The sequence below is a fragment of the Microcaecilia unicolor genome, chromosome 4 (genome assembly GCF_901765095.1).
Source record: "Microcaecilia unicolor chromosome 4, aMicUni1.1, whole genome shotgun sequence".
In the NCBI taxonomy this organism is placed as follows: domain Eukaryota; kingdom Metazoa; phylum Chordata; class Amphibia; order Gymnophiona; family Siphonopidae; genus Microcaecilia; species Microcaecilia unicolor.
This window is the reverse complement of record NC_044034.1, coordinates 120713963-120740029: the sequence shown is the minus strand read 5'-3', so window position 1 is coordinate 120740029 and position 26067 is coordinate 120713963. Positions and strand designations below refer to the sequence as shown.

Sequence of the window (26067 nt, the reverse complement as noted above, 5' to 3'; positions counted from 1 at the left end):
TGAGACTCCAGCACCTAGTTGGAAAGAGAAATTCAGAAAAAAAAGATACCCGCTGAATGTTGTTTACCAATTTCAAGGAATCATATTAAGTTGAAGTGAAGTTGGACATCTGCATAGACTTCCTGTGGATATTTACAGGATCCAAAATGGTGTCAGAATTCAAACAAGTAAAAGGACAGATATAAAGGAGGACCTTATTGGCAGGAGAGAAGATATCATAGATTGAATAAGTCATGTGGCAACACCGTAGGTAGGTGGGTGAAGAAGTCCTTTTTGCCCACTTCTATGTTTCTACATACAAAAGTTACATTACCCATGTGCCAGTGGCTATTGATATTATCTTGCCATCAAAGATCGTATAGAATCTTAACAGTAACTTTGGTCCTGAAGAAAAACAGATTGTCTGCAATGTGTGATACCTTTTAAAGGACCAAAAATATACGTTACTAGTAAAAAAGGCCCGTTTCTGGCTCAAGGGGATTGCAGAGAAACGTTTCCAGTCTCCGCACCCCCTTTCCACCCCCACGCAGGTCGTCAATACTGCCGTTCCCCCCTCTTCGTCTAGCCACCCACCTAACATACCTGCCCAAACACAATCAGCTGTTTTTTAGAAGCAAGTCGGCACCGCAGGCAGCCAGCAGACATTGGCTGTTCACTCTGAAGCTGCTCCTCCTCTGGCCTCTGATGTCGCTGCGGTCCTCTGGGTTCGTCCATCAGGGGCACTGACGTCAGGTTAGAGGAGGAGCGGCTTGAGAGTGAACAGCCAATGTGTGCTGGCTGCCTGCGGTACCATCTTGCTTCTAAAAAACAGGTGATCGTGTTTGGGCAGGTATGTTGGGTGGGTGGGCGGACGGAGAGAGGAGCGGCATTATGGACGACCTGGGTGGGAGTGAAAGGGGGGTGGCAGTGGGTGCGGATACAGGGTGGGGGATGTGGTGGAACTTTACGGCGCCTTTTGGCTGCACTGGATTGGCGTGTGAGGTGCGGGAATTGTGTGTCCCTTCCTTGTTCCAGAGAGTGTGCGGCAGGGCCCCCCCTTGGTCTGCCGGCGTCCTTCGTTCGCGTCGTGGTGTACGCCACTTTTTGGTGGGCAATGTGATTTGTTGAGTGTATCTGCTCCGTCCTCAATGTCATCACATTTGACGCGAGGGCAGGGCAGACACACCTGCGATCTAGGATCTTCAACTTTGGGAAATTTCTGAGGCTTCATTAGAACGTTGGGGTAGCGAATTATGTCCAGAAGGGGCGTGGCTGAGGGCGGGTCTATGAGTGAGAGTGAGTGGTGCATGAGTGACACTGAGTGGTGCTGACAGCCTAGCCTACCAACAGTGCAGGGCTTCAGTGTTTCCCCTGGCACAGAGTGAGCTTCAGAATGTTGGAGGTGAGAATTATTTAGATAGATTGTACATGAACTTTCAAGACCAAAGGGGCCATTTGTCAGATGCAATTTCCTAAGAAGGTCAGTGCTGTTTATGGTAGTCAGCAGAAGTTTAAAATGGATTCAATGACTCCAGAAATATTTATTAAGTTGGCAATACCAGAACCTTTCAGCTGACCTGGATTACAGATTCAGGTAGAAGTAAAATTTTGCTTATGATGGGAAAGTCCGAGTGATTACTCCTGGCGATGAATTAGAAGAGACTGCATAAGTTCTAGCACTTTTCTGTACTCTGTAGTGGCATCTTTGGTACATTCATGGTTGAATGTCCATCATGTAGCTGTCTGTATATATATATGATGTAGTTTTGCATTCAGTATCACTGCCACTATCATATTTTATCAGTTGGTTACACAGAGATCTGTTGGCTCTTCTGAAGCTTCTATAGATCTTCATTCAACAGGTAAATTAGTTGGAGCATCTTCTATTACTAAAGATTTAGGATTTGACGCTTTTGTGGAAGCCTTCAATATATAAATCAAAACTGGGCTTAAGTACGCTGGGGACAGTTTCATATTTTCTTAGTTCTGGCAAGTTATAGCAGACTGCATGTTGTTGTGCTCACTACTGAAGAATTCTCAAAGATATATGTTTATTAATGATTTAGAATACCACCTTATCTACACTGCAATCAAGGCAGCTTATAGATTAAAACATACAATTATATAAAATTAACTTAATATAAAACCAGACAGAACAGAAAACACAAGATACTAGCACATAAGGAGCTACATAAAAAGGTAGACAAACACACCAGTCCGTTCAATCCACGGCCAACGCTCACGCCTAGAGGTCCCTATCCCCCTACAGCATCAGGGAAGGCCAAGTAAAAAGGTTTGTTTTTAAGCTTTCTCTGAATCTAAGGTAAGATTCTTCTGCTTGTAAGATAGACGGCAGAGAGTTCAAAAGAAAGGGTACAATATAGAAGACGGTAAATGCCTGGTAGATTCCAGACGAGAACAGTGAACCTGAGGTGGTGGGCAGTAAAGAGCAAAATGAGCAAGTGGGTGTGTAAGGGGTAAGGAGCGAAGATAAATAGGAGAGAGAGCTAGTTTGAAGAACCTTAAAGGAGAGGGTTAGGATCTTATGTCAGGTCAAATTATCTGACTAGTCTTCTGTTTCTTCATAGAATATGACAGCTTTGTAATTCTTGGGTGGACAGATTGTTAATAATTGAATAATACAGATGTCTTAGCTGGAGACAGTTTAAATATAGAGGTTGATTATCAAAAGATGAGAAATGTTTTGCTATTCTAAACTTCTGCCATTGTGTTGAGACACAGATGTTTAGGTGGTTGCTCTCTTCACAACTTTGTAATAGCTGGTGCTTTTTCTTCTTAAGTCATGGTCCTTTTGAGGACTTTCAGATAGTGATACTTCCTTTCTTTGCAGCAGACTGACTTGCTAAGTCATGTAATAGACTCTCTCTTGAATTCCAGTATACTGCTCTAGTAGTCGTACAGGTCCTGAAGAAAACACGGATTCTCTTTAGGTTGCAGTACCTTCTAAAGGACCAACAAAAAAAGATACATGCCCTTTGGGAATCATCAAGCTCCTTCTCATATATCCTATGTGGTCTGAAAGCTTATGCACTATACTTTTAGATGGAGAAATGTAGTCACACTTGTTTAATTTCCTTTTCTTGAAACCAGACAGACTAGTGCAGATGTGTGGGTTTATGCAACTCTGCCACAGATGAAAACAGAGAAGTTTTTTTCAGTGACATTATTACTAGTAAAAGGGTGGGCACACTCTGGAACTTTCTGGTATATGCATGACAAAGTCACCGCAGACAACAACTTTGAACAAAACTGAAGAAAATATTGCAATAGAACAGATATCCCAATACCAATTCTTCTGCACGGATAAATTATGCCCAAACTGAAGAAACCTCCACAGATAGCTAAGGAATCTCCTGGGAAGGCCCTGGACTGGTATACAGGATTCCAAGAAAGGAAATTCACAGGCAATACCAATTATCTCCTCTCTTATCAACTTATTAGACCTGTCTAGATGTGCGGGAAGTACTTGCTGTAGCGGTCAAAGATCTCCAGACTGTGGATGTTCTGAAACCAGTCCTTCCTGCGCTGTAACTGCTTCCCCCCTTTTCAAAATAACTTACTAGGCTAACATCCTGCAAAGAAAGACAACACAATAGGAACTAAAGCAACAACTGGAAGAAGAAATAAGAGGCAGGAGCCTGGCCCTTAAGCCAAAGGGACCCTCCTACTGACACCCTGATTCAGCAGGAGCCCCCAAAGAGTAGCAGGACTCTCCCTCAAAAGCTGGTAGCTCAAGGAAAGTTCAGCACTCATCAGGTTATGAGGCAGCCTGGACAGAGAAATCATATTAATTTGTTAATTCTGTTTAATTTTGGTTCAATCTTGCAAGTGGTAGAATGCCATCTGGGTTTAATTACTCAAATGTCTAGCTTTTGCTAGACTAGAGGTTAGAAAGGTCAGCGAGAAATGAAACATTCTTTGTCCCTTTTTGAGTGATGGATTGTTAATGCTAGTTCAAAGGCATAATAAACCACATCTGGATGCCACTCTAAGTAAGGCATACTGGACAGTCTCGAGGGGATTAGCAAGTAAGCAGTTTTAAAAGATTAGGCTGAATGCTGTTTAGAAGGAGATAGTTTAGATTTAAATAATTCTAGATGATTTAGATTTCGTCTTATAAGGAATTCTGATTTTTGCTTATTTTAAAATATGTTTATTCTGTTTAATTAATAAGTTCTATTTCTCTATGTAAAATATCTTTTCAATTCAGTGTTACATCTTTGTCTGACTTTTCAAGTGAGATTTGTCTGCAGTTTAAGAGGTCATCATCTGGTTTGAATTATCCACAGTCCTAGCTAGGTGAAAGAGGTCAGGAAAAGTCAACTCTTCTCCTTGATGGATTATAGCTAAGTGTAGGACCGGTCTCCTGAAAGTAATAACAAACCATGTCTGTGTGCCATTAAGTAAGATTGGCCCCTTAATGAACCCAGCTAGTTATGAAGTTAACCGGGAATCTGAGAATTTAATAATAATAAAATGCAGGAGATAGGTGCCACATTGTCTAGTTTGAGAGGCCCCAGGTCATAGGTCAGTTTAGGAAATATCAAACCTATGTAACTGATATTTTGAGTAATGTGTAGAGATAATTAGTTCAAGACAGGGTAATCAATCTATTCTTTACCATCTGGTGAGAAAGGGGGGCTAGAGGGACAATATATAAATGAGAACAGAAGCAGCTTATAGAACAGACAGGAGAGCCAAAACACAGAGAGACGGGAGAAGACAGGACACCGAGAGCTAAGACACAGAGACACAAGACACAGAGAGCTGAAGGAGAGAGCTAGCGCTGATGTCCTACTTTGTTTGCTGGCAAATAAAGAAGATTTCTCTCTTATTCTGGTGTGTGGTGTTTGACTCCTGAAGTACCACAGATTCTGCTAACAATAGTGGTAATTCCTGCATCAGTTAGGGTTTGTAGACAAATGCCTGAGAGCTCCTAACCTCGACTAGGCCCAGTAAACTCAAGACAGGGCCCAAAGGGTAGAGCATTAGGGAGTCTTGCCATGTTCTGCTGCACCAGTTTAAGATGTGTTGAAGACAGAAAATACTAGACAGTTCCAGTGATGTCGCTAATGACATTATCATTGGAAAAGCCCTATTCTGTGTCTCCATCTCCTAGCAGGGTGACATAAATCTATGCATCTGGATTAGTCAAACAGGATGATAAGGGAAGTCCTTTAATGGATATCAATGTAGAGAGATTCCAGTTGTCCAAGATAAAAGAAAAAGACACAAATATCCAATTTAAAGTTTCCATATTATCATAATAAAGGTTACACTTGAGATGGCTGAGAAAAAATAAAAACTTAGCCTAGGAAGCTGGTATGTTCTAAAGATTATTCCACATTAGGAGATTGATTTAATAGCTTTATGACTGATCAAAGCACCTGGGATAATTTGCAGAAAATACCACATGTGACTTAAGTACATAAGTATTGCCATACTGGAACAGACTGAAGGTCCATCAAGCCCAGCATTCTGTTTCTAACTGTGGCCAATCCAGGTCACAAGTACCTGGCAAGATCCCAAAACAGTACAATACATTTTATTCTGCTTATCCTAGAAATAAGCAGCGGATTTTCCCCAAGTCCATTTTAATAATGGCTTATGGACTTTTCTTTTAGGAAGCTATCCAAACCTTTTTTAAACCCTGCTAAGCTAACTGCTTTTACTACATTCTCTGGCAACGAATTGCAGAGGTTAATTATACTTGAGCATACAGAAGAGCATTTATACGCTCAGGTAGATACTAATAAAATCCCGGTGTATACATACATAAAAGCAGGATGTCACAAAACACCTAGAACCCACTTGGGGGGGGGGGGGGGGGGGGGGAGGGGTTAACCCTGTGGCCAACTAAAGGGTCTGTCCCAGCACTATTCAGGCCTGCTACCACCTGCGCATGTGCTCTATATTGGCATATCCTTCCACCTGCCTGCTGGGTCCCACTTGCTCTGGATGAGTCTCCCATCAGCAAGTTATTTCCCTGGTGGTTTCGAAGGATACTGGGCCACAATCTCAGGGGTCCCAAAGGTCCTAGAAAGCACCCGCAGACCAAGCACACAAACACCAGGATTCTTAGTCAGTCTAGAACAAACAGAGCTAATAAATGAATTGATTTATTATCATTGAAAAATTGAACAGTGGTCAGTGAACAAAAAAAGGTGTAACAGCAACAATAACAGGTAAATTAAACAGGAATCAATATTAAACTAACTAAACACTTATTCACTATCTGAGTAGTACCTGGGGAGTTCAGGAAAATTAACTGCTCACAGGTTTTGAACAGAGTATAGAGGTCTGCAGCTTCCAAACTCCCACTCTGAGACTAAAGATTTCCAGCAGATTCAACAGTACAGGTTACTTTTATCCTCAGAGCTTAGGTGGGAAGAAAATGGTCACTTCTGCAACAGCTTTACCAACAAAAAACAGACATCATCTGCTGGCCAAACAGGGGAAATGCACTGGGAACAAATATGTCATACAAACATTAGTCCCCTGTTTCACCACACAGGCACTAAAAAAGGAGCCTATTTTCATACAATATATGTGTAGACGCTCTCGGGAAAACGGGCAGAGTGGGGATGAGATTGGCACTTATGCATATATCTTACACAATTAGATCCTATAAGAAGCCACCTAGTTTTAGGCAGCAAGAACACACATAAGTGACTATTTTCTTGGTTGAGCAGTATTCGGTAAGTATGTGCTAAAATGTAATGACATTTATTTTGCAAACGAGTGTTCACTTGGGCAGGGCACACAATAAGGCACATAGATTATAAAATCTTATAATATACACAAGATCTTTTGCAATCTAGGTGTGCACATTTACAGCAGCTTTATGGCTGGTTAAGTGACCATGTCTAAAATATGTGCACATACATACGTAAATGAGAATATTATGGCTATCTGCTATGCTATTAAATGGTGCACAGATGCGATGTAATTTCAAAGTGGGCATACACATGGATAGAGCACATGGTTATGGGTATAAATGATAGACTATTATAAATTCGCACTATTTTTTAAAAAGTAATCTAGGTGTGAGCATTTATACCAGCTCTATAGCTGGTGTAAAGTGGTTGTGCCTAAATTATATGCATGTATTTATGCTGCTACACTAGTATTCTATAAAGGAAAGCAAGCACCTACTTTTTTTTTTATAACGGCCACCAAACAAATTGCTCTCCACACTCATAACCATCAATTCCTACCAGAACATACATGTACAAAACTGTTCCTACCTCTGAGCAGGTGTAACTGTGTGACAGCTTTCATGCGGGCTATTTTACAAAGGAAATATAACAGTACGGAGAGGGTACACAGTACAAGAAAAAATAACAAAATGAAAAAAAAGTACCAGGAGCCTTCAATTGCTCCACTATTCAAGAAACGAGTGGAGTTTCTTGTTCCTATCATGTTTTGGTTTTGCAGGGCTCATCGATCCCTGACGCAGGTGCTGAGTGCCGAAACACAGCCCGTGTCGGGTCTATATAATGGTATATTGACTTTGACCAATAAAGGAACTGTGCCTCATTTTTGAAGGCTCCTGGTGCTTTTGTTTCATTTTGCTATTTTACAAAGGCACATAGATCTCTATGTTGCCTTTTTAAGATATGCACAATTTATGGTTCTCTAGAAGACAGCAATATATAAGAATAGAATATAATATGTACTTATTGCCTTTCTTGCCAATGCACATTATTATAAAACTAGTAAAAAAGGCCCGTTTCTGGAGCAAATGAAATGGGTGCTAGCAAGGTTTTCCTCCCCAACACCCCCTCCCCTCCCTACCCCTTCGTCGTTGTGAAGCCACTGACGCCATTACTCTGCACCTCTTCAATGCACCTTCATCTCTTTCTTCGTTCTGAAGCCACTGACGCCATTGCTCCGCCCTCGACGTCATCACGTTTGACGCGAGGGCGGGGCCCAGAGTTGGTGAATTCGCTGGCTTCACCACCACGAACCCTTCATGAAGGAAGTGACGTCAGTGGCTTGGCTTCAGTGACGTCAGTGTCTTCAGAACGTTGAGGGTGAGTTTTATTATACAGATGAACCTCAATGGGTCTGTTTGGGTTTTTTTTTTGTTTTTTTTTACATGCACTATAGTCTGATAATGCAATGATGAACATTTTTTGACTATCCTGACAAGTGATCTAAAAGTCCTTCTTTCTACCTACCTTAGTGCCATCTGTTGTAATGAACTTCCACTAGGAAGAGACATCATGAGGTCAGAGATGGTTTGAAGAAGTCGGTGGAAAGTATGAGGTAAAGGATGAGCTGCTTCTCCAGCAATAACAATGTCTGAAAGCGGATGTTCACATACACTTGTATCCTTCTCCTGGGATTTGAAAGGATATACATTAGCAGCGTTCCCTTTCATAAAAATACTTCTATGATCCTTGCTACCTAAGTCTGTACTTGTTTGTTTACTGACAGTGGGCTTCCTTTTGTCTGAGCCTGTCAAAAGAAAATTCTGCTTCCTAGAGATTACATAAATGTGACAAATCAGGCTAAGGAAGATGTATTTGCTCATACACTTTGCTACTGTTGAAAAAGTTTGGCTAGCATGGTTTTGTTTACCCTAGATCAGTGATGGCGATCCTTTCAGAGACCGAGTGCCCAAACAGCAACCCAAAATCTAATTATTTATCGCAAAGTGCCAACAGGGCAATTTAACCTGAATAACAGGTGCTGGTACTCATTATGGGCGGGGTCACCACCCCTATGATAGCCACACCCCTTACACCAGCCATGGCGCATATAAACAGACATCATTGAAAATATTATACATGATTTTTTTTCCATTATAAATCATTTCTGTAAGCTGTTACAGCTCCAGTATACCCAGTGCAAAATAAGACAGCAGATGTAAATTCTCAAATTGGACATATTCCAAACACTAAAATGAAAATAAAATGATTTTTTCTACCTTTGTTGTCTGGTGATTTTGTTTTTCTAGCCATATTGGTCCTAGTCTCTGATTCTGCTGCTCTCTATCTGTTCTCTTAACTACGTTTCCAGGGCTTCCTTTCCATTTATTTCTTTACTTTCCTCCTTTCTTCTTCATTTCTTGCCCTCCATCCATGTTCAGCCACTCTCCTCTCCCCCCTGCCCTCCCAGCACCAGGCAGGCCTCCCTCCCACCAAGCATCAGGCCTGCCTCCCTCCCTCTCACCCACCCAGCACCCAGCATTAGGTCTCCCTCCCTCCCACCCAGCTCCAAGCATCAGGCCTCCCACCCAGCACCAGGCCTCCCTCCCTCACACCCAGCATCAGGCCTCCCTCCCTCACACCCAGCACCAGGCCTCCCCCTCCTCCGAAATTTAAAAGGCATACTTGGTTGGGGTTAAGGTGGCAGCGGCAGCGAAAAGTGTGTTTGCTCAGCGCGCCTTCGGCCTTCCCTTCTGTCTCTCACGCTCTGGTCCCGCCCTTGCGGAAACAGGAAATGAGGGCGGGATCAGAGCTTGAGAGACAGAAGGGAAGGCGCGCCGAGCAAACAACACACTTTTTGCTGCCGCTGCCGACGCCACCTTAACCTCGACCAGGTATGCCTTTTAAATTTTGGAGGAGGGGGGCCCTGGTGCTCGGAGGGGAGGGAGGGAGGGCGGGCGGGCAGCCAGCTTGGTGCTCGGTGGGAGGGAGGGCGGACGGACCAGTGACGGCGCATGGACAGACCAGCGACGGCACGCGTGCCATAGGTTCGCCATCACTGCCCTAGATCATATTTCATTCAGGGTAACTAATCACATAAAAGCTTAGATCAGTACTTCTCTAATTTATCTAATATAACCCCATTTTAACTGCTAAAAATTCACGTGAACTCATATAAAAACAATATAGCATGTCTCCTCCGTATTCCCAATTTTCTTCTTCCTCTATTCTTCCAAATCAGGAAGTCAGCAGAGGTGAGCAACAATGGCAACAGTGAGCACAGATCCTGTAGATCCTTGTGCATTTACAGTCCCTGGTACTCTGCAGAGGTTTCCAGTTTAACAGGTGTCCAAGATGAATATTCATTAGCCACATGCAGACTGCCACTAGTAGGCATAGGCCACAGTGGGAGAAGGAGTGGCCCTATTTCTGTGGCTCCATCCACTGATGATGTGACCCCACACACTGACTTAGATGCTCCTTGCTATGTAGGTACACCATTTTACAGCACCAGATTTTGCCATGTCAGGTAGTAATCTAAAGTAATGTAATGTAAAGACATGGGTGCTGAGTATTGGTAGGACCACGGTTGAGGGTCCTAATCGTATACAGAAAACCTACTAGTACAGAATCAAGTGAGATTTGTGCCGGCGATTTGTAGGACCACGTCGGAAGATTTCGTTGGATCCTCGCTGCCTGATGAAGATTTAAAAACAAGAACACCATCCAAAGAAGGACCTTGACAACACGGATTCTGATAAAACAGATATTGAGAACTATCATGTGTTTAATGAGCTGTCAATTTGTGGGTCCTGCCGATAGCAGCAGGAGTAAACCCATTTTTTTCATCTGAGAGCTGTCATTGCTAAATATTTGAACATAAAGCGTACAGTTTCATATCATATGTTGAGGCATAAGGTATCATCATATTTCTGTATGATACTTATTGCTGGTTGTTATATTTAGGTGTCAAGGGACCCACTTTGGGGAGTTGCATGTATTAGGAGTGAATGAGGTACGAATGTGATAGAATGTAGATATAAGAATTCTGTGCATTAGAATATATCAAAAGACAACATTAATAAACACTGTTAAAGTTATTTAGGGCGTGTTGCAGTTGTATTTATCATAGATGAATATTCATTGTGGATATCCTGAAAACCTGACTGCCTAGGGTGCCTCCAGGACCAGGATTGGGAACCACTGGTTCTCTCAATGAACAAGCATTTTTATCCCTATGCCCTGAGAAAATAGTTTATCTTCTACAACAGGGCTACTCAATTCTGGACATTGAGGTCCACTGGCAGGCCAGGTTTCAGGATATCCACAATGAACATGCATGAGAGAGATTTGCATGCACTGCCTCCTTGGTATGCAAACCTCTTTCATGCATATTCATTGTGGATATCCTGAAACTCTGGCCTGCCTGTGGACCTTGAAGACTGAAATTAAGTAGCCCTGATATACAACTAGAAGAAAAACTTATGATTGGATGTCTTGTACAACATTGGTGGTTAAAATCATGTGCTAATGTTTGAATGGTAAGGCTTGCACACTTGCTAAATGCTCACATACTTGTTCAGCATTTTCTTTGTTCGCTTTGTTCTCCTCGTCCTCCTCCTCCTCAGGCTCCAAGGGAACAGGAGTCAGGGAAGCCACAAAATGCCATAATATATCATGAAGGGAAGTTGTCTGAATGACATTGCACAGAAGCCAGTTGAAAGCCTTAAACAAGATACATATTTAGTATAAGAGAAAAAGAGAAGGGGACAGAGAATTAAGCACATTCCAAAATCAAATTATTGGGTCTACATAAATCTCTCTGCCCAGCAATATATTAAAAAGGAGCATTATCCAGGTGAGTGCATATTACTCAAAAACAGTTTCCTAAAAGGTTGTAAGTATCAAGATAGATATCAGAATAAAGATTTTGTATAATAATGTGCATAAAAATAAGCAAACAAAAAACCCCATCTTTTTTCTTATGATACTAGCATTGCTAATTGATAAGTAATGGCTTGGGTTTTAAAGATGAGAAAATTATTTATTTCTTCCTCTTGTTTCCGAAGATTTCCCAAGTATACCAGCAGACCACCAAAACATCCGCAGAGGCCCTAGCAATTGCCTCCATTCTTTTCTTTAAGCCCAATTACAATGCTCTTTCTGTATGAGACTGGCTCCCTTCCTCCAGCTCATGCTAGTTGATGGAGCTATCCCGACTATTTGCTCCATGCAACTTCTCAATCAAGTTGCACATGTGCATTTGTAGATCACTGGGAGCCTCCACCAAACTAGCCCAAGTGTATTATATAGAGTTTTTGCCAATTTTAAACAATAATGGTGAACATTTTCATATCATCAGCTTGCCTCTTTTTCACCTCAAATACTTTCTCTTGGCCTTCCCTATAGATTGTCATTATTAAAGAAAGTAATTTACTTAGAAAAAAAAAGCAAAGGCAACCTCTCTTAATTGTGAAAGTCCTTTTACTAAATTTAGTCCTTAGCTGTTTGTACTGCATTTACAGGATATCTGTCTATCAGTGTGATATTTCCATTAAGGATACTATTAAGGATCAGAATGGCAACATCTTGGTTATTATGAAGATATGAATTTTTACAGATACCATGGTCTGCTGTATATATATATATATATATATATATATATATATATATAAAACACACACACGCATTATGTGGAACATACCACCAAATATGATAAAAAGCCAAAGCTAACAAGTTTATATCTTATCTGACCAGGGCTTTTAGTTCAATTGCTGCAACAGGTCGAGGGTGACAGCCCTGTAAGTATGTGAAAGATGTCTTGCAAATAAGATCTTTAGGACATATCAATCTATTAGATTTTAATTTATGACAATTCCTAATATACTGGACTTTTGAGCTAAATGAATCATGCAGACTATTTATATAACAGGATGCACCAAGTTTCTTTCACATGGCTAGCTGTTTTAGTACCATACCTCCATAGCAAAGACTCGACAAGCAGATTTACGTAAAGCTTGTTTCATTGCTATTTCAAGACCTTCAAGATCATGGTGCTGGATAACAAATGCCAGAACTGGCCACTGAAAGTTCCTTTCTCCTTTGGAGAGGGAGCTGTGAGCTGAGATCAGTCGAGAAAGCTCAGGTGATGGATGTCTAAGGAGGGAGGATCCGACTTCTGGGAGGACAAACAAGGAGCGTGGGAGGAGAGAGAGAGAGATGTTAGATGTATTTTTTTTTATCAGTGTGAATCATTATGCACTTCCACATCTGATCCATTTTACTGTATAACTTGCACATCTCTGATTATGAGATATATCTTCTAACATAACTTTGCCATGGGAAAATTATTACAAAATTTAAAAGTATTTACTAACCTATGGTACCTGAGCACAGCATGTTGCAGTTATTTTTCCTACCTTCCTGTAGCTAGGGACACTGCATATTCCTGGCTGCAAGAATTCATAATATTGGGACTGGTTCCATACCTATCATCTTTTAAAGAAGCTGCCCTCCCCCCCCAAACAAAAATAAAAAATAAAAATGACACTCCCTAGTGTCAAGTCCCAACAGAAAATTTAAAGTCCAAGGTAGGCCAGTGATCTCCCTCCCCACCTCATACCAGTCTTTCTCCCTTTGACAAGGTGCAGGGTTGGGAGGACTGGCCCATCAGGGATTTTTAATTTTCTCTTGGGGTGGGAAGGTTTGTTTTTTAATTTAGGCAGGCTCCTTTAATAATCTCCCTAGGAGTATCAGCTTCTGCATTAGGGAACCAATGCTCCTGGGAGAAGTTAACTACAGCTCTGAAAAAGGGGTAGTTAACTTTTGGCCTAGAATGCAAAGTGAAAGGGTTAACAAATACTTTTATACACTTATGAGCTACTTTCCATGTCATATACCTTATTATTTTAACATGCACTACACCTGATTTGTTTTATATTAAAACCCTAATTTAATGTGTTTCAATGCTGATCAACACTATAGTTGCTTTGACCTCTATGACATTTTACAGCTGTTCTCACTCTCCACTGCATTTCTCCCAACCCAGATAAAAGTTACAATTCAAATGTTGCTTTAATTCACACAAGACTTTCACATGCCCAGCAGCCATACAAAGTTGTAAGAAAAACGGCACACAAACTTTCATTTTAAAGACTGTAAACAAAAGCACAAAACCAGCCATACTGCACAGGGTCTTCAAATTATAACCTTATAGGTTTCTCAGCTTTATTTTTTCCCTTATGATGGTCTTCTTCCAAGGTTTCATTTTCTTTCTTTTGCTTTCTTTTACAATTTCATGTATTTTAATTTGATTACATGTGTTATCAAATTGCTCAAGAAGAGGTACAATATAAAATCTAAATGAACAGAACTAATAGTAGACTGGAGGAGTAGCCTAGTGGTTTAGAGCACCAGTCTTGACATCTAAAGGTGACTGGTTCAAACCCCACTGCTGCTCCTTGTAATTTTGGGCAAGTTCATCTACAAAATTAGACTGTGAGTCCTCTAGGGACAGAGAAATACCCAGTGTACCTGAATGTAAGTCACCTTGAGCTACTATTGAAAAAGGTGTGAGCTAAATCTACATTTAAAAAAAATACAATTTAAATCAGCCTAGCATCCTTCCAGCCTCATCCACCCATTACCATAAGAACAAAAACAGATATAGTAAGCAAGACAGTAAACATGCAGCATGAAAAAGAGAAAAAAAAAACCCTATCTTTTTCACTCTCTACCAAGTCCATCACAGGATGAGAGAACACAACAGAAAAGAGTGAAATACTGAATCACAGAATGATAAGAACATAAGAATAGCCATACTGGGTTAGACCAATGGTTCATCTAGCTCAGTACCCTGTTTCCAACAGTGGCTAAGCCAGGTCACAAGTACCAAGCAGAAACACAAATCGTGGCACCTTTCCATGCTACCAATCCCAGGGCAAGCAGTGGCTTCTCCATGTCTATCTCAATAGCAGACTATGGACTCCAGGAACTTGTCTAAACCTTTTTAAAACCAAGATACGCTAAGTGCTGTTACCACATCCTCTGGTAATGAGGATGAATAAAAAAAGATATCAGAAAGGTAGCACAATTAATGCCTTTAAACTCAGAGTGCTCCAAAATTGAAGTCAAATCTTAACTGTTTACTGAAAGCTAGCCAGATCTAACAGCCTCTTCTATTTCTTGAACAATAGCGAGAACAATTGTGTAAGGGCAGGCAACAGAAGTTCTTAACATTTCAGGGGAACCTATCAGAAATCTTTTAAATATCACCCTTGGACTCAGGGAAGATGTTTGGAGAAAACCAAGCACCCTGACGTTCAGATGCCGAACATATTTTAAACAGCTCCAGTTTATGATCAATCGAGGTACTGTCTAGTGCAATGCTCGTCAACATTTTTGTGGCTGTGACCAGTAATAATGGCCAAACAAATCTGTGTGACCCCCTGGAGGTGCAGAATAATGATGAAATTATGGACAGCTCACCCAAGTTGTGCGCCCCCAAATGTGGATTTTGTGAACCCATTTGGGATTCCGACCCACAGTTTGGGAAGCTCTGGTCTAGTGCTATTACAGATATGCTCACTGTTTATAGGGCCTCGGTTTTCCCAACGTGTTCCAAATGATCTATTAAGCCAGCTTAAAACCTTTCTGACGGAAGCTTCTATACTATCAGGTTTGGTAACAGTTTTTGCCAAAGTCACTACAGTTTCCCAAATGACCCCAGAGTTATCACACTGGGAAGAGAGCAGATGAATATGGCTCTGTAGAGGATCCCAATACAAAATCTGGTTCAGACAAGCATATGCCATCTGCTGAGCTACCTCCACTTACTGCTGCAGCCCTCATAATCAAGGCTATCAGTCTATTCAGCTACTGGACCAGGAGTACCTCTCCTCTTGTAGTAGCATCACGCACTCAAGATAAGAATATTCTAATGCCTTTGTCTCACTCCATGGAGTATATAGACCACGTCTTAAACACTGTGTGCAAATCTGGTCACCAATCTCTAAAAAAGACATAGAGGACCAGGGGACATGCAATGAAGCTACTAAGCAGTAAATTTAAAACAAATCAAAGAAAAAATTTCTTCACTCAATATGAAATTAAATTCTATAATTCACTGCCAGAGAATGTGGTAAAAGCAGTTAGCTTAGCATGGTTTAAAAAAGGTTTGGACAAGTTCCTAAATCAAAAGTCCAAGCACTATTATTAAGATGGACTTGGGACAATCCACTGCTTATTCCCGATGTAAGTAGCATAATATCTGTTTTACTCTTTTGGGATCATGCCAGGTGCTTTACCTGGATTGGCAACTACTGGAAACATGATACAGGACCTTTGGTCAGTCCCAGTAAATGCTTATGTACTTAAGCTGCTCTGACTATGCATCCTGGAATTCCACTGGATTCTACCTCCATGCTGTTCATTGTTCCTGTGACATTGTCCCACCCTCAGAATCAGAAGGCTCACGGAACTTAGGGCCAACAGGTATTACCTCATCAAGCTAAGGTAGAGTTCCCTGCTCTGTGCCGACAGCAAGGTAATATCCTGAGTTTTTAAGCTCCTTCACTGCCCCTATCTACTGAAGATGATAGACTTACAAATATGGGGAGGTCAACTTTATTTTAACCAACTTAAAGGGAAAAAAAAAAAAGCAAAATGGGAGACAAAGTGTCTTAAGCAGTCAGCAACATGTTGGTTTCTTCAATCTTTCCTTTTTAAATTCTGCTTAAAATCTATACTATTTCTTATATTTTGCAAATTTCTTCATAGATTCAATGCAAATTACAAACTAAAAGCCCTTAAATCAGGAAAAGTGCAATTAAAAATATAACATTAATACCAAGTAAAATACAATTCATTTACATCTTCAAACAGATAAGTTTTTAGGGCCTTTTGAAATAAGTAATAAGAGCCTATTTGTCTTAACTGGAGCGGAAACCTATTATAAACTTTAGCCCCCTGGTAGGCAAAAGTAAATTCTAACAATTGACTGTGACAGACATTCTGAAAGACGGAAAGTTCAATTTAACATGCTGCGTATTCTGAACAGAGATGAATGACTTTGGAATAGTCAAACAATGTACCAATCTATAAGAGTTAATACCATATATAGACTTATAAACCATGCAAGCAATCTTAAATTGTATCCGCAGCTTAACTGGGAGCCAGTGCAATTTAACCAACAGAGTAGCTCTTTCAAATTTCCTCAACCAGAAAATAAGCCTCGCTGCAGTATTTTGCAACTTATTATATAATTAATCAATTAACCCACTATAAAGAGAATTATAATAATCCAACTATGCACATAATAATGGGTGTCCACACCACTCTTCCAACAAGGTCACATTTCCCTTCTTGTTAATGAAGATGCATTATAGATATATCTATCCAGGTGGTACCAGCACAGGTTTCCGATCTACTGCAGCACAAGAAATAGTGACGGTCTAGTTTATCCAGTTTCTTCTCCTCTCATTGTGCATCTTCAACAAGTTCTTTGATACGTATACAAAGATTGATAAAAAAACATCAGAGGCAGTTTTGAACATAAGTTTTATATATCTAAACCTATATATCTACACATATCTGTATCTATCTATCTATACACACACACACACACACACACACAGTCAGGGCCGGTCTTAGGCAGAGGCGACCGAGGCGGCCGCATAGGGCCCCGCGTGGCGCGCCTCAAGTCTGCCTCGCCTCTCCGACCACCGCCATTGCTCGCCTGCCCTCCATGCCCAGCGACGCAACTCTGCAGTGTTCCCCTGCTCCACCTCCCTCCAGCCGTCTGAGCCCCTCCCCCGTCTGAGTCCCCCTTGCCCGACCCGCCAAACGACCCTCTTCTACCACCCGACCTGCTGGCACCTCACCTGACCCAGCATTTTAAAACAATCTACAAGTGGCGGTGCCTCGCGTCTGTAAAAGAAGAAAAATCGCTTCATCCATTGGCCGGCCTTCCCTCCTGTCCCGCCCTCTGATGTAACTTCCGCAAGGGCAGGACAGGAGGGAAGGCCGGCCAACGGACGAAGTGATTTTTCTTCTTTTTACAGACGCGAGGCACCGCCGCTTGTAGATTGTTTTAAAATGCTGGGTCAGGTGAGGTGCCGGCAGGTCGGGTGGTAGAAGTGGGTCGTTTGGCGGGGAGGGGGGCTCAGGTGGCTGGAGGGAAGGGGAGCAGGGGAACAAGGAGAGTCGCGTCGTTGGACATGGGGGGAGGGCAGGGGGCACAGGAGGGTCGCTGGACATGGGGGGATAGCAGGGGAGAGGTTTTCTGGACATAAGTTGAGGGCAGGGTGCACATGAGGGTTGCTGGACATGGGTGGATGGCAGGGGAGGGGGTTTCTGGACATAGGTGGATGGCAGGGGAGGGCAGGGGGCACAGGAGGGTCGCTGGACATGGGTGGATGGCAGGGGAGGGGGTTTCTGGACATAGGTGGATGGCAAGGGAGGGCAGGGGGCACAGGAGGGTCACTGGACATGGGTGGATGGCAGGGGATGGGGTTTCTGGACATAGGTTGAGGGCAGGGGGCATAGGAGGGTCGCTGGACATGGGTGGATGGTAGGGGAGGGGGTTTCTGGACATAGGTTGAGGGCAGGGGCACAGGAGGGTCGCTGGACATGGGTGGATGGCAGGGGAGGGGGCTTCTGGACATAGGTGGATGGCAGGGGAGGGCAGGGGGCACAGGAGGGTCGCTGGACATGGGTGGATGGCAGGGGAGGGGGTTTCTGGACATAGGTGGATGGCAGGGGAGGGCAGGGGGCACAGGAGGGTCGCTGGACATGGGTGGATGGCAGGGGAGGGGGTTTCTGGACTAGGTGGAGGGCAGGGGGCACAGGAGGGTCGCTGGACATGGGTGGATGGCAGGGGAGGGGGGTTTCTGGACATAGGTGGATGGCAGGGGAGGGGGGGGTTTCTGGACATGGGTGGATGGCATGGGAAGGGGGTTTCTGGACATAGGTGGATGGCAGGGGAGGGCAGAGGGGACAGGGGGGGTTGCTGGACATAGATGGATGGCAGAGGGGACAGGAGGGTCGCTGGACATGGGTGGATGGAGGAGAGAAGAAATGCTGGACATGGATGGAGGCGAGGGAAGAGTGAGGAAGGAGATGAGGTGAGAAAAAGTGCACATGGATATAGAAAATAGGCAGAAGCTGGATCCACTGGACAGTCAAGTCTGTGGAGGACCCAGCTTTTACTTACGGATGTAGGGCAAGAAATGAAGAAGAAAGGCGGAAAGTAAAGAAATAAATGGAAAGGAAGCCCTGGAAACGGAGTTAAGAGGACAGATAGCAGCACAATCGGTACTGAGCCAGCATGATCAGAAAAGCAAAGTCACCAGACAACAAAGGTAGAAAAAACTATTTTATTCAGGATTTATTAATTGGAATATGTCAGTTTTTGGAAATGTGCATCTGTGATATTTTTCATGTACGTTTCAATTTTTGTAGTATTGCTGCATGCTGAGTCTGACTTCTTGAGGTAACTTTCCAGTTCAGTATTTTGCCTTCATGTGTTTTTCAGGTGTGATCAAGGAAGGTGCAGTATTCTGCTAGCGTATAGTTTGAATCCCTTTTTGTTTGTTTTTTTTCACTAGGTTGTGCACTGGTGTTTTAGAGCCAGGTGTAATTACAGTTGCCTTTCCACGCCACGCATAAGGTTGTAGCTCGTTCTGTCCTTGGAATTAGTGCTGTTTATGGTTTGTTAAGGTTATGAGTGTGTTTTTGCACAAGTTTGTGTATAGTGTTTTGCAGTGGAGAGATTGTGTGTTCGCCTTACTAAGGTGGCACCAAACATCAGAAAGGGTGTAGAGCCTAAATCATGACACACTACCTCTAAAAGGGTATTTTGTGGCTCTACATGAGAATTGTGATATTATGATCCCTTGCTAGCTTCATATTGTTGACAGTCTGCATTTTCCGTATGGCTGGTATATTGGTGTATAAGGTATTAATTGTGACAATTTGTTTTTACTTATTTTTTTCTGTGTGTTGTCAGACAATTATGGATGACAGACAGAGTCGGAGTCTTCTTGAGTCAGAGAGCTGTGGTATATATTTTAAAACAATTTTAATACCTTGGTGGTCTATATGTTTTTATATTGTACATTATATTTCACACATCACTTTATTTTATTATATATATGGGTTACAGAGTAATAAGGGAATTTGAAAGTACTGAATCTTTTCTTAATATTTTTCCTTTATTCTCCTTTGTTATGAGAATTGGAACTACTAATTGTTGTGGATTTGAACTGAATAATTTCTGGGGAGGGGAGGTTTCATGATAGCATTGTGCTTATTATTTCAATCAGTTTTTTGTACAAGTTTAGCTTCATTTGTCTTTATTTGAAATTTCATAAATAAATGTTCTAAAAATGGAATAATCATATCAATGGGGTGGAGCTAGGGTAGGGGTCGGTGCTACGGTGGGGGCGGGACTACGGTGGGGCGGGGCTAGGATGGGACCCCACCAAATTGGTCTGCATAGGGCCCCGCACTTGCTAAGACCAGCCCTGCACACAGTTTTCCTATTTTTCACAAACTCTTGCTGTCTGTTCTAGTCATATTTTCTCAGCAGGAGCATAATGCCAGATGCAGAGTTTACCGCAGTGTACAATGATCTTTACAGGAAAATATGGTAGTGCTGATATTAAATACACTTAATTAACCAATACCTAACACACATCTCAAGTTTACTTTCCATGCTCATGTCTTAGGAGATAATAAAAACTACAGGTGACAAACTTCATAATTCCTAACTTTCTAAAACCAAGAAAAGAGTCCCCACTAAAGTAGGAGTTTTTTTTCTCTACCTGCATCTCCACTGTTGACTCTTCGCCTAGGGATGGCCTTGACTCGTGCTGGTAAAATGGAGTGCTGCTTATCATATTCTGATGCAACAACTGAGTATGACCTTTGGAAGACTGTACGCTTAGCTGAATCGCTGTCAGTTATGGGACTTGTCTCTAAACTACAGAGAAAAGAAAATATAGTCACGCTTGACACAAAAGGAATTTTGAGTTTAAAATGATTTTTCTTGAGAGAGAATATATTAACAAAAAGGGAGACTAATAACCATGTATGTCTTCAAATATATCAAAAATACATTCATTATTTTTGATGATTTGATGTTTTGCTGCTTACTCAATTACAAATGTTGGATTCTGATGCTATAGTGCTCATTTTCAAAGCACATAGACTTACAAAGTTATATAGTAACCTATGTAACTTTGTAAGTCTATGTGCTTTGAAAGTGTGCCTCTATATGTACAAGATTGTATTGTACCAAATATATTAGTTGGGAAAGTGTTTAAAATCCCATACAAGTAACAGTTTTAAGAATGTTGCTATTGCAAAAGAACATTGGAATCACCACAGCAGGTTGGAATACTGGAAAGTATGTACAATATTCCTTAAAACATATCTGTTAAAGTACTTTAACTTACATGCTAGGGTGTATTTGCAGAACTTTGATACATTATTTGGATTTAGGACTGAACTTTTTATATAGTGAATACACATGGTAGTATTTTCAAAAGTGTCCCTGTAAGATGTCATACATTTATTTTTATGCCTATTTTTATGAAGGCATGATAGGTGCCCATGTGCCTTTATAAAATAGACTCCTTTAATGATTGTCAATACCACATAAATTTATACTTTCTCCAGAGATGGTGAAAATGCATGCATGTACTGTGCATGAGAATGCCTATTTTACAAAATACATACATACATCATAATTCTACCCAAATTATACTCCTAGGAAAGTAGGTGCAATCTTATAGAGTGTATACTTTTTTGACATATTTATATCTCCATGCAGTGTTTAAGAGTCACCTTCAGTGTGTAGAGCAACCTTTACTTGAGGAAAAAGTTTTATACAATTATACTCATGATTTACAAGCCAAGCACGGGCATCAGTGTTTTGTTAATTATGTCATCATCATTTTTTTCAAGACACATTAGATGAAAGGTGCTTATCCTTACTGCTATTACAGATAAATGAATTTAAACATGATATTTACTACTGTTTGCTATAAGATTACTGTGACAGAACAGTTTGTTTTAACCCACTAGTGCCCAATGTTCCCATAATAAGCCATATGGGAACAAATTGATTTGTTCCCATATGAGAACTTGGGCACTAATGGGTTAAACCTGTAAAATTGCCTTTATTAAACCTTGAAGTGGACTTTTCTAGTTTGGGCGGCAGGTGGTGCATGTTTATGTTAAAGCTGTTAAACTGAATGCCCTCTTTTAGTTTCACTCAGTGAAAAAGTGAATCTATAGTACTATCAGCAGTATACTTTTAAAAACTGTTGATTGGGCTCTGATTGGCCTGGAGTTTGAAATTACCCAGCAGTTGCTGGCTGTTGCTCCAGTTTCAGCCCAGGAGGAGAGAGAGACAGATCTCTTTGCTGAGGCTCGGTGAACAGTTTCAGGTTCAGAGTCCACGGGGCCGGGCTCTGGAGCAAACGTGAGCCCTTGGGCTGCTGACGAGGAGCAACAGCAGCAGGCAAAACCCACCAACCAACGCTAGGCAAGCACACCGGCACCGGCAGGGACTGCAGGCACCGCCCAGCGAGCCGGAACACACGGACTGGAACCCCCGGACTGGAGGACATAGGACTGGAACACTGGACTGGAACACCCTGAACTGGTCCGTACAGCTTCACCTGCACGTAGCCACTGCCCCCCAAGGGTTGAGCCCCTGGGTTTGAGTGGCCGGCAGGACTTACTGGATGACACAGGGACCAAGACTAGAACAAGCTGGAAACAGCAGTACTCCTAAATCCTAAACTGACATAAGTGCTCCCAAGCCCTAACCAACAGAGGAACTCCAAACAGAAACCAACAAAAGTGTTCCTAACAATAAACCAACAAAAGGAATTCCTAAGCCCTATACTACAGAAGTGCTACCAACAGCACCACTAGGAAAAGCAGGGGAGCCACAGGGAAAGAGCAGGGAACCTAAACACATAAACTAGCACAGGTGCTCCTAAGCACCAAGCACAACAGTTCTACAACCCTAAACTATGGTGCTCCTAAGCACCAAACTACCAGCAGAGCTCCTGGCACTAAAAGGGAAGACAGGGGAGCCAAAAGGGAAAAAACAGGGAAGCTAAACACAGAAGACAGCAGTGCTTCCAAAGCACCAAACCCAGAAGTGCTTCTAAAGCACCAAACCCAGAAGAGCTTCCAAAGCCCCAAATACATAAGTGCTTCTAAAGCACCAAAAGGGAAAGCAGGGGAGCTACAAGGGAAAAGCAGGGAAGCTAACACAGAACAAAAGTGCACACTGCACTACCACTAACCTGGACCTAAAGCAAACGACTAAGCAACGTTGCAAAGGCCCTGAAGGGAGGAACACCACTTCCTTATCAAGGCCCTGCCTGATGATGTCACCACTATCAGACACAGGCAGACAGCATACTGAAACAGAGCTAGAGCTAACTCAGGCTTAACCCCCACAGCTGCAGTATAGCAGAGCAATTAGAGCCACGCTGGAAGCAACCAGCACACAGAGGCAGCTAGCTCAGGTAACACACACAGCTGCAGTATAGTAAAGCAATTAGACTCATGCTTGGAGCAGCCAGCCCACAGACACAGAGCCAGCTCTAGCAACACAGAAAGAAGAAACAGAAGCCAGCACGGAAGCTGACCACCAGAATAAGGTAAGTCTGGGAGAGGTCACGGCCACAATCGTAACACAGTTATATGTCCTAATCTTCCCTGGTACTGTTTAGACAGTATACAAATGTTTAGTTAGTGTTATAATTGATCCATATTTTAGCTACCTGTTATTGTGTGTGACAATAAACCTGTTTAGTTTGTTGACTCTGCCTGTTTGGACTGATAAAGAATCCTGGTGGTTTGTGTGTTGGGTCTGTGAGTGCTTCCTGGGAACTGTGAGACCGCTGGGACTGTGGCCCCAGTAATCTAGAAATCACTGGGGATAATTGGAGAGCGGGAGACTTGGCCAGAGGTGGTTGTGACCCTGTCAGTGGGAGGAGGGTGCCAGTGTACAGAACAAGCAGCAGGTGCAGGCGGACCTGAGCTGTGCTGGGGATAGACCCTCTGTCACGGGGTAACCCCAGGTGGGTGGCTAGGCGTTTCGTGACAATTACCTTATTGGATTTCATTTACTGGACATAGTATTCTTCCCACTGATCAAAAAGGGCATGGAAGAAAATGCCGAAAGGAACCTCCAGGCCCTCTGACTACCTGCCTTGAACACTTCTCTCTGGTTGCCAATTCTTCTGCTATGCGGTTGGCAATTGACAATGGATGGAGCATGAGTATGGAGGACAGTGAGCAAGAAGGAATGAGGCAGGGAGTGGGAAAAAGGAACAGCACACAGTTGGAGGAACGATTGTGATTCAAGAACGTGGGACATCCTGTCATGCCGCTCCACCTACACACCTTTACCTACAAGCTCAGTCAATACTTCAGTTCTCTCTTCATATACAGGTACCCATCCAAGATACAAACACATGCAGGCCATAAAACACCAAAAAACAGCTATTTGAAGTTGCAGTGCAATTCATGACATTTTGGTGGAGATGATTGTTTGAAATATTTATGATTTCTTTCTTGCCTTTTATCTTATTTTGATGGTTTTATCATTTCATATTGACTGTCTTGTTTATATCAAATGGGATAAAATATCAAAATAAGCTCCGCAACTCTCAGTTCGTAACATACTCTCCAAATTCCCAGCAAAATGAAGCTAGGCCATTTCTCTTTACAACTTGCCATACAAAAGTACATAATTATTATAATTGGGGTATCATCTCAGGATTAACATGTTCCATAGCTAGACACTTTGTGAAGGAACATAAAACTCTGCAAAAAAGACTATTGGAACCTATACCACATACACCATACCAAAACAGCACGAATTCCGGGGACTCGTAACATAGTAGATGACGGCAGAAAAAGACCTGCACAGTCCATCCAATCTGCCCAACAAGATAAACTCATATGTGAAACAAATGAGATTGCTAACAGAATCCTTCAACCTGGTCAAACATGCCAGACACAGAGAGACCCTCATTTAATATTAAATAAGACCAACAAATCAGAAACAAACATGCAGACAAAAACTGAAATAGAAACCCCAAAAAGCTAAACTCTATGAGCATGCAATACTGAAAAAAAGAACAGAAATGCATTTCTTCCTTTACTGTAAAAAATACAAAAAGAGAAGAGGTGCACATTTCCCAAAACTGACTCAATTCAATCCTTAAAAACTGAAAACAAACTCACTTTTATACCTTTGCTGTCTAGGCATTTTATTTTTTCTACGTGGGTTAGTCCCAGTCTCTCTTCCACTTTTCGTGTGTTGATCTTTTAAGCTGTTTTTCCAGGTTTGCCTTTCCATTTCTTCTCTCTTATCTTCTTTCCCCTCTCTACATTTCACTGGCAATGATCTTTTCCTTTTCATTTTTCTCTGCCTCTATATCCACTTCGTATCCAATTTTATCCCTCATTCTTCCTCTCCTTCTAGTCCTTAGTTGCTCTCTTCACCTCCCATCTCCCACTCATTCCAGCAATCCCATTGTCCCGTGTCTCTCCAACCCATCTCCTATATGCCTTTATCTTTCATCCACGCCCTAGTGCTTAGTTTCCATTCTTTATAATCGCCCTCTTACCCTCATCAACCCAAGTTTCATCCCTCTTTCTCCTTCCTCCCCTTGCTTCCACAGGTCAATCTTCATCATCTTACTGCCCTTCTTTGACCATCCTTTTAGTCCCACTTCCACCCTCACTCACTCCCTTCAGAGACCCATCCTTTCCATCTCTCATTTCCCTCTGCAGCACCCCATCCCTTTTCACTGCTTCTCATCTCCTATCCAGTCCTCCAGGTTTTTCACACCAAGTTTCAACCTCTGCCCAGACTTCATCAACTTACTCTTACCCCTATCTCACCACCTCACTTATACTGCCAATTCATCTAACACTCATACGATTTGGTTCGATTCACAGATTATAATCTGATTTTACCTGTGTCCTTCTCTTAATAGCTCCCTTATAATCTGCTGATTTTTCCTCCATCTAGCCTACAAAAAATAAAACAACTAAAAATAATACTCCCTTTCTTTTCACTTGCAGAAGTTCTGACTCTAAATAGCAATATCAAGAGACAAGAATCTTCAATACACACAAATTGGTCAATCCTACTCATTTATATCCCTTAACACAGTTCATCTTTTCACACTTGTGAATCACATCAACATGACCTTCATTCAATGCAATACATGTTGTGCTTTGTCTCCAGATAGCTATGAAAGATGAGATCAACAACTTCAAGAAGGAACTGGCTACAATTAAGGAACCATCCAGATTACCCAATTTCCGGCCAATTTGCCACCAGCACTGCCACAGAGAAACAGATGGG

At 42.1% G+C, this 26067-nt stretch overlaps 1 protein-coding gene across 1 annotated transcript in view; it reads right to left on the bottom strand.

Moving 5' to 3' along the window:
- Nucleotides 1-26067, bottom strand: part of MYCBP2 (MYC binding protein 2) — a 937772-nt gene that overhangs the window by 223155 nt on the left and 688550 nt on the right. Inside the window, 4 exon segments of the mRNA XM_030200587.1 lie at nt 8184-8344; nt 11232-11381; nt 12635-12834; nt 20480-20637. Of these exon segments, the coding sequence (XP_030056447.1) occupies nt 8184-8344; nt 11232-11381; nt 12635-12834; nt 20480-20637 (669 nt within the window).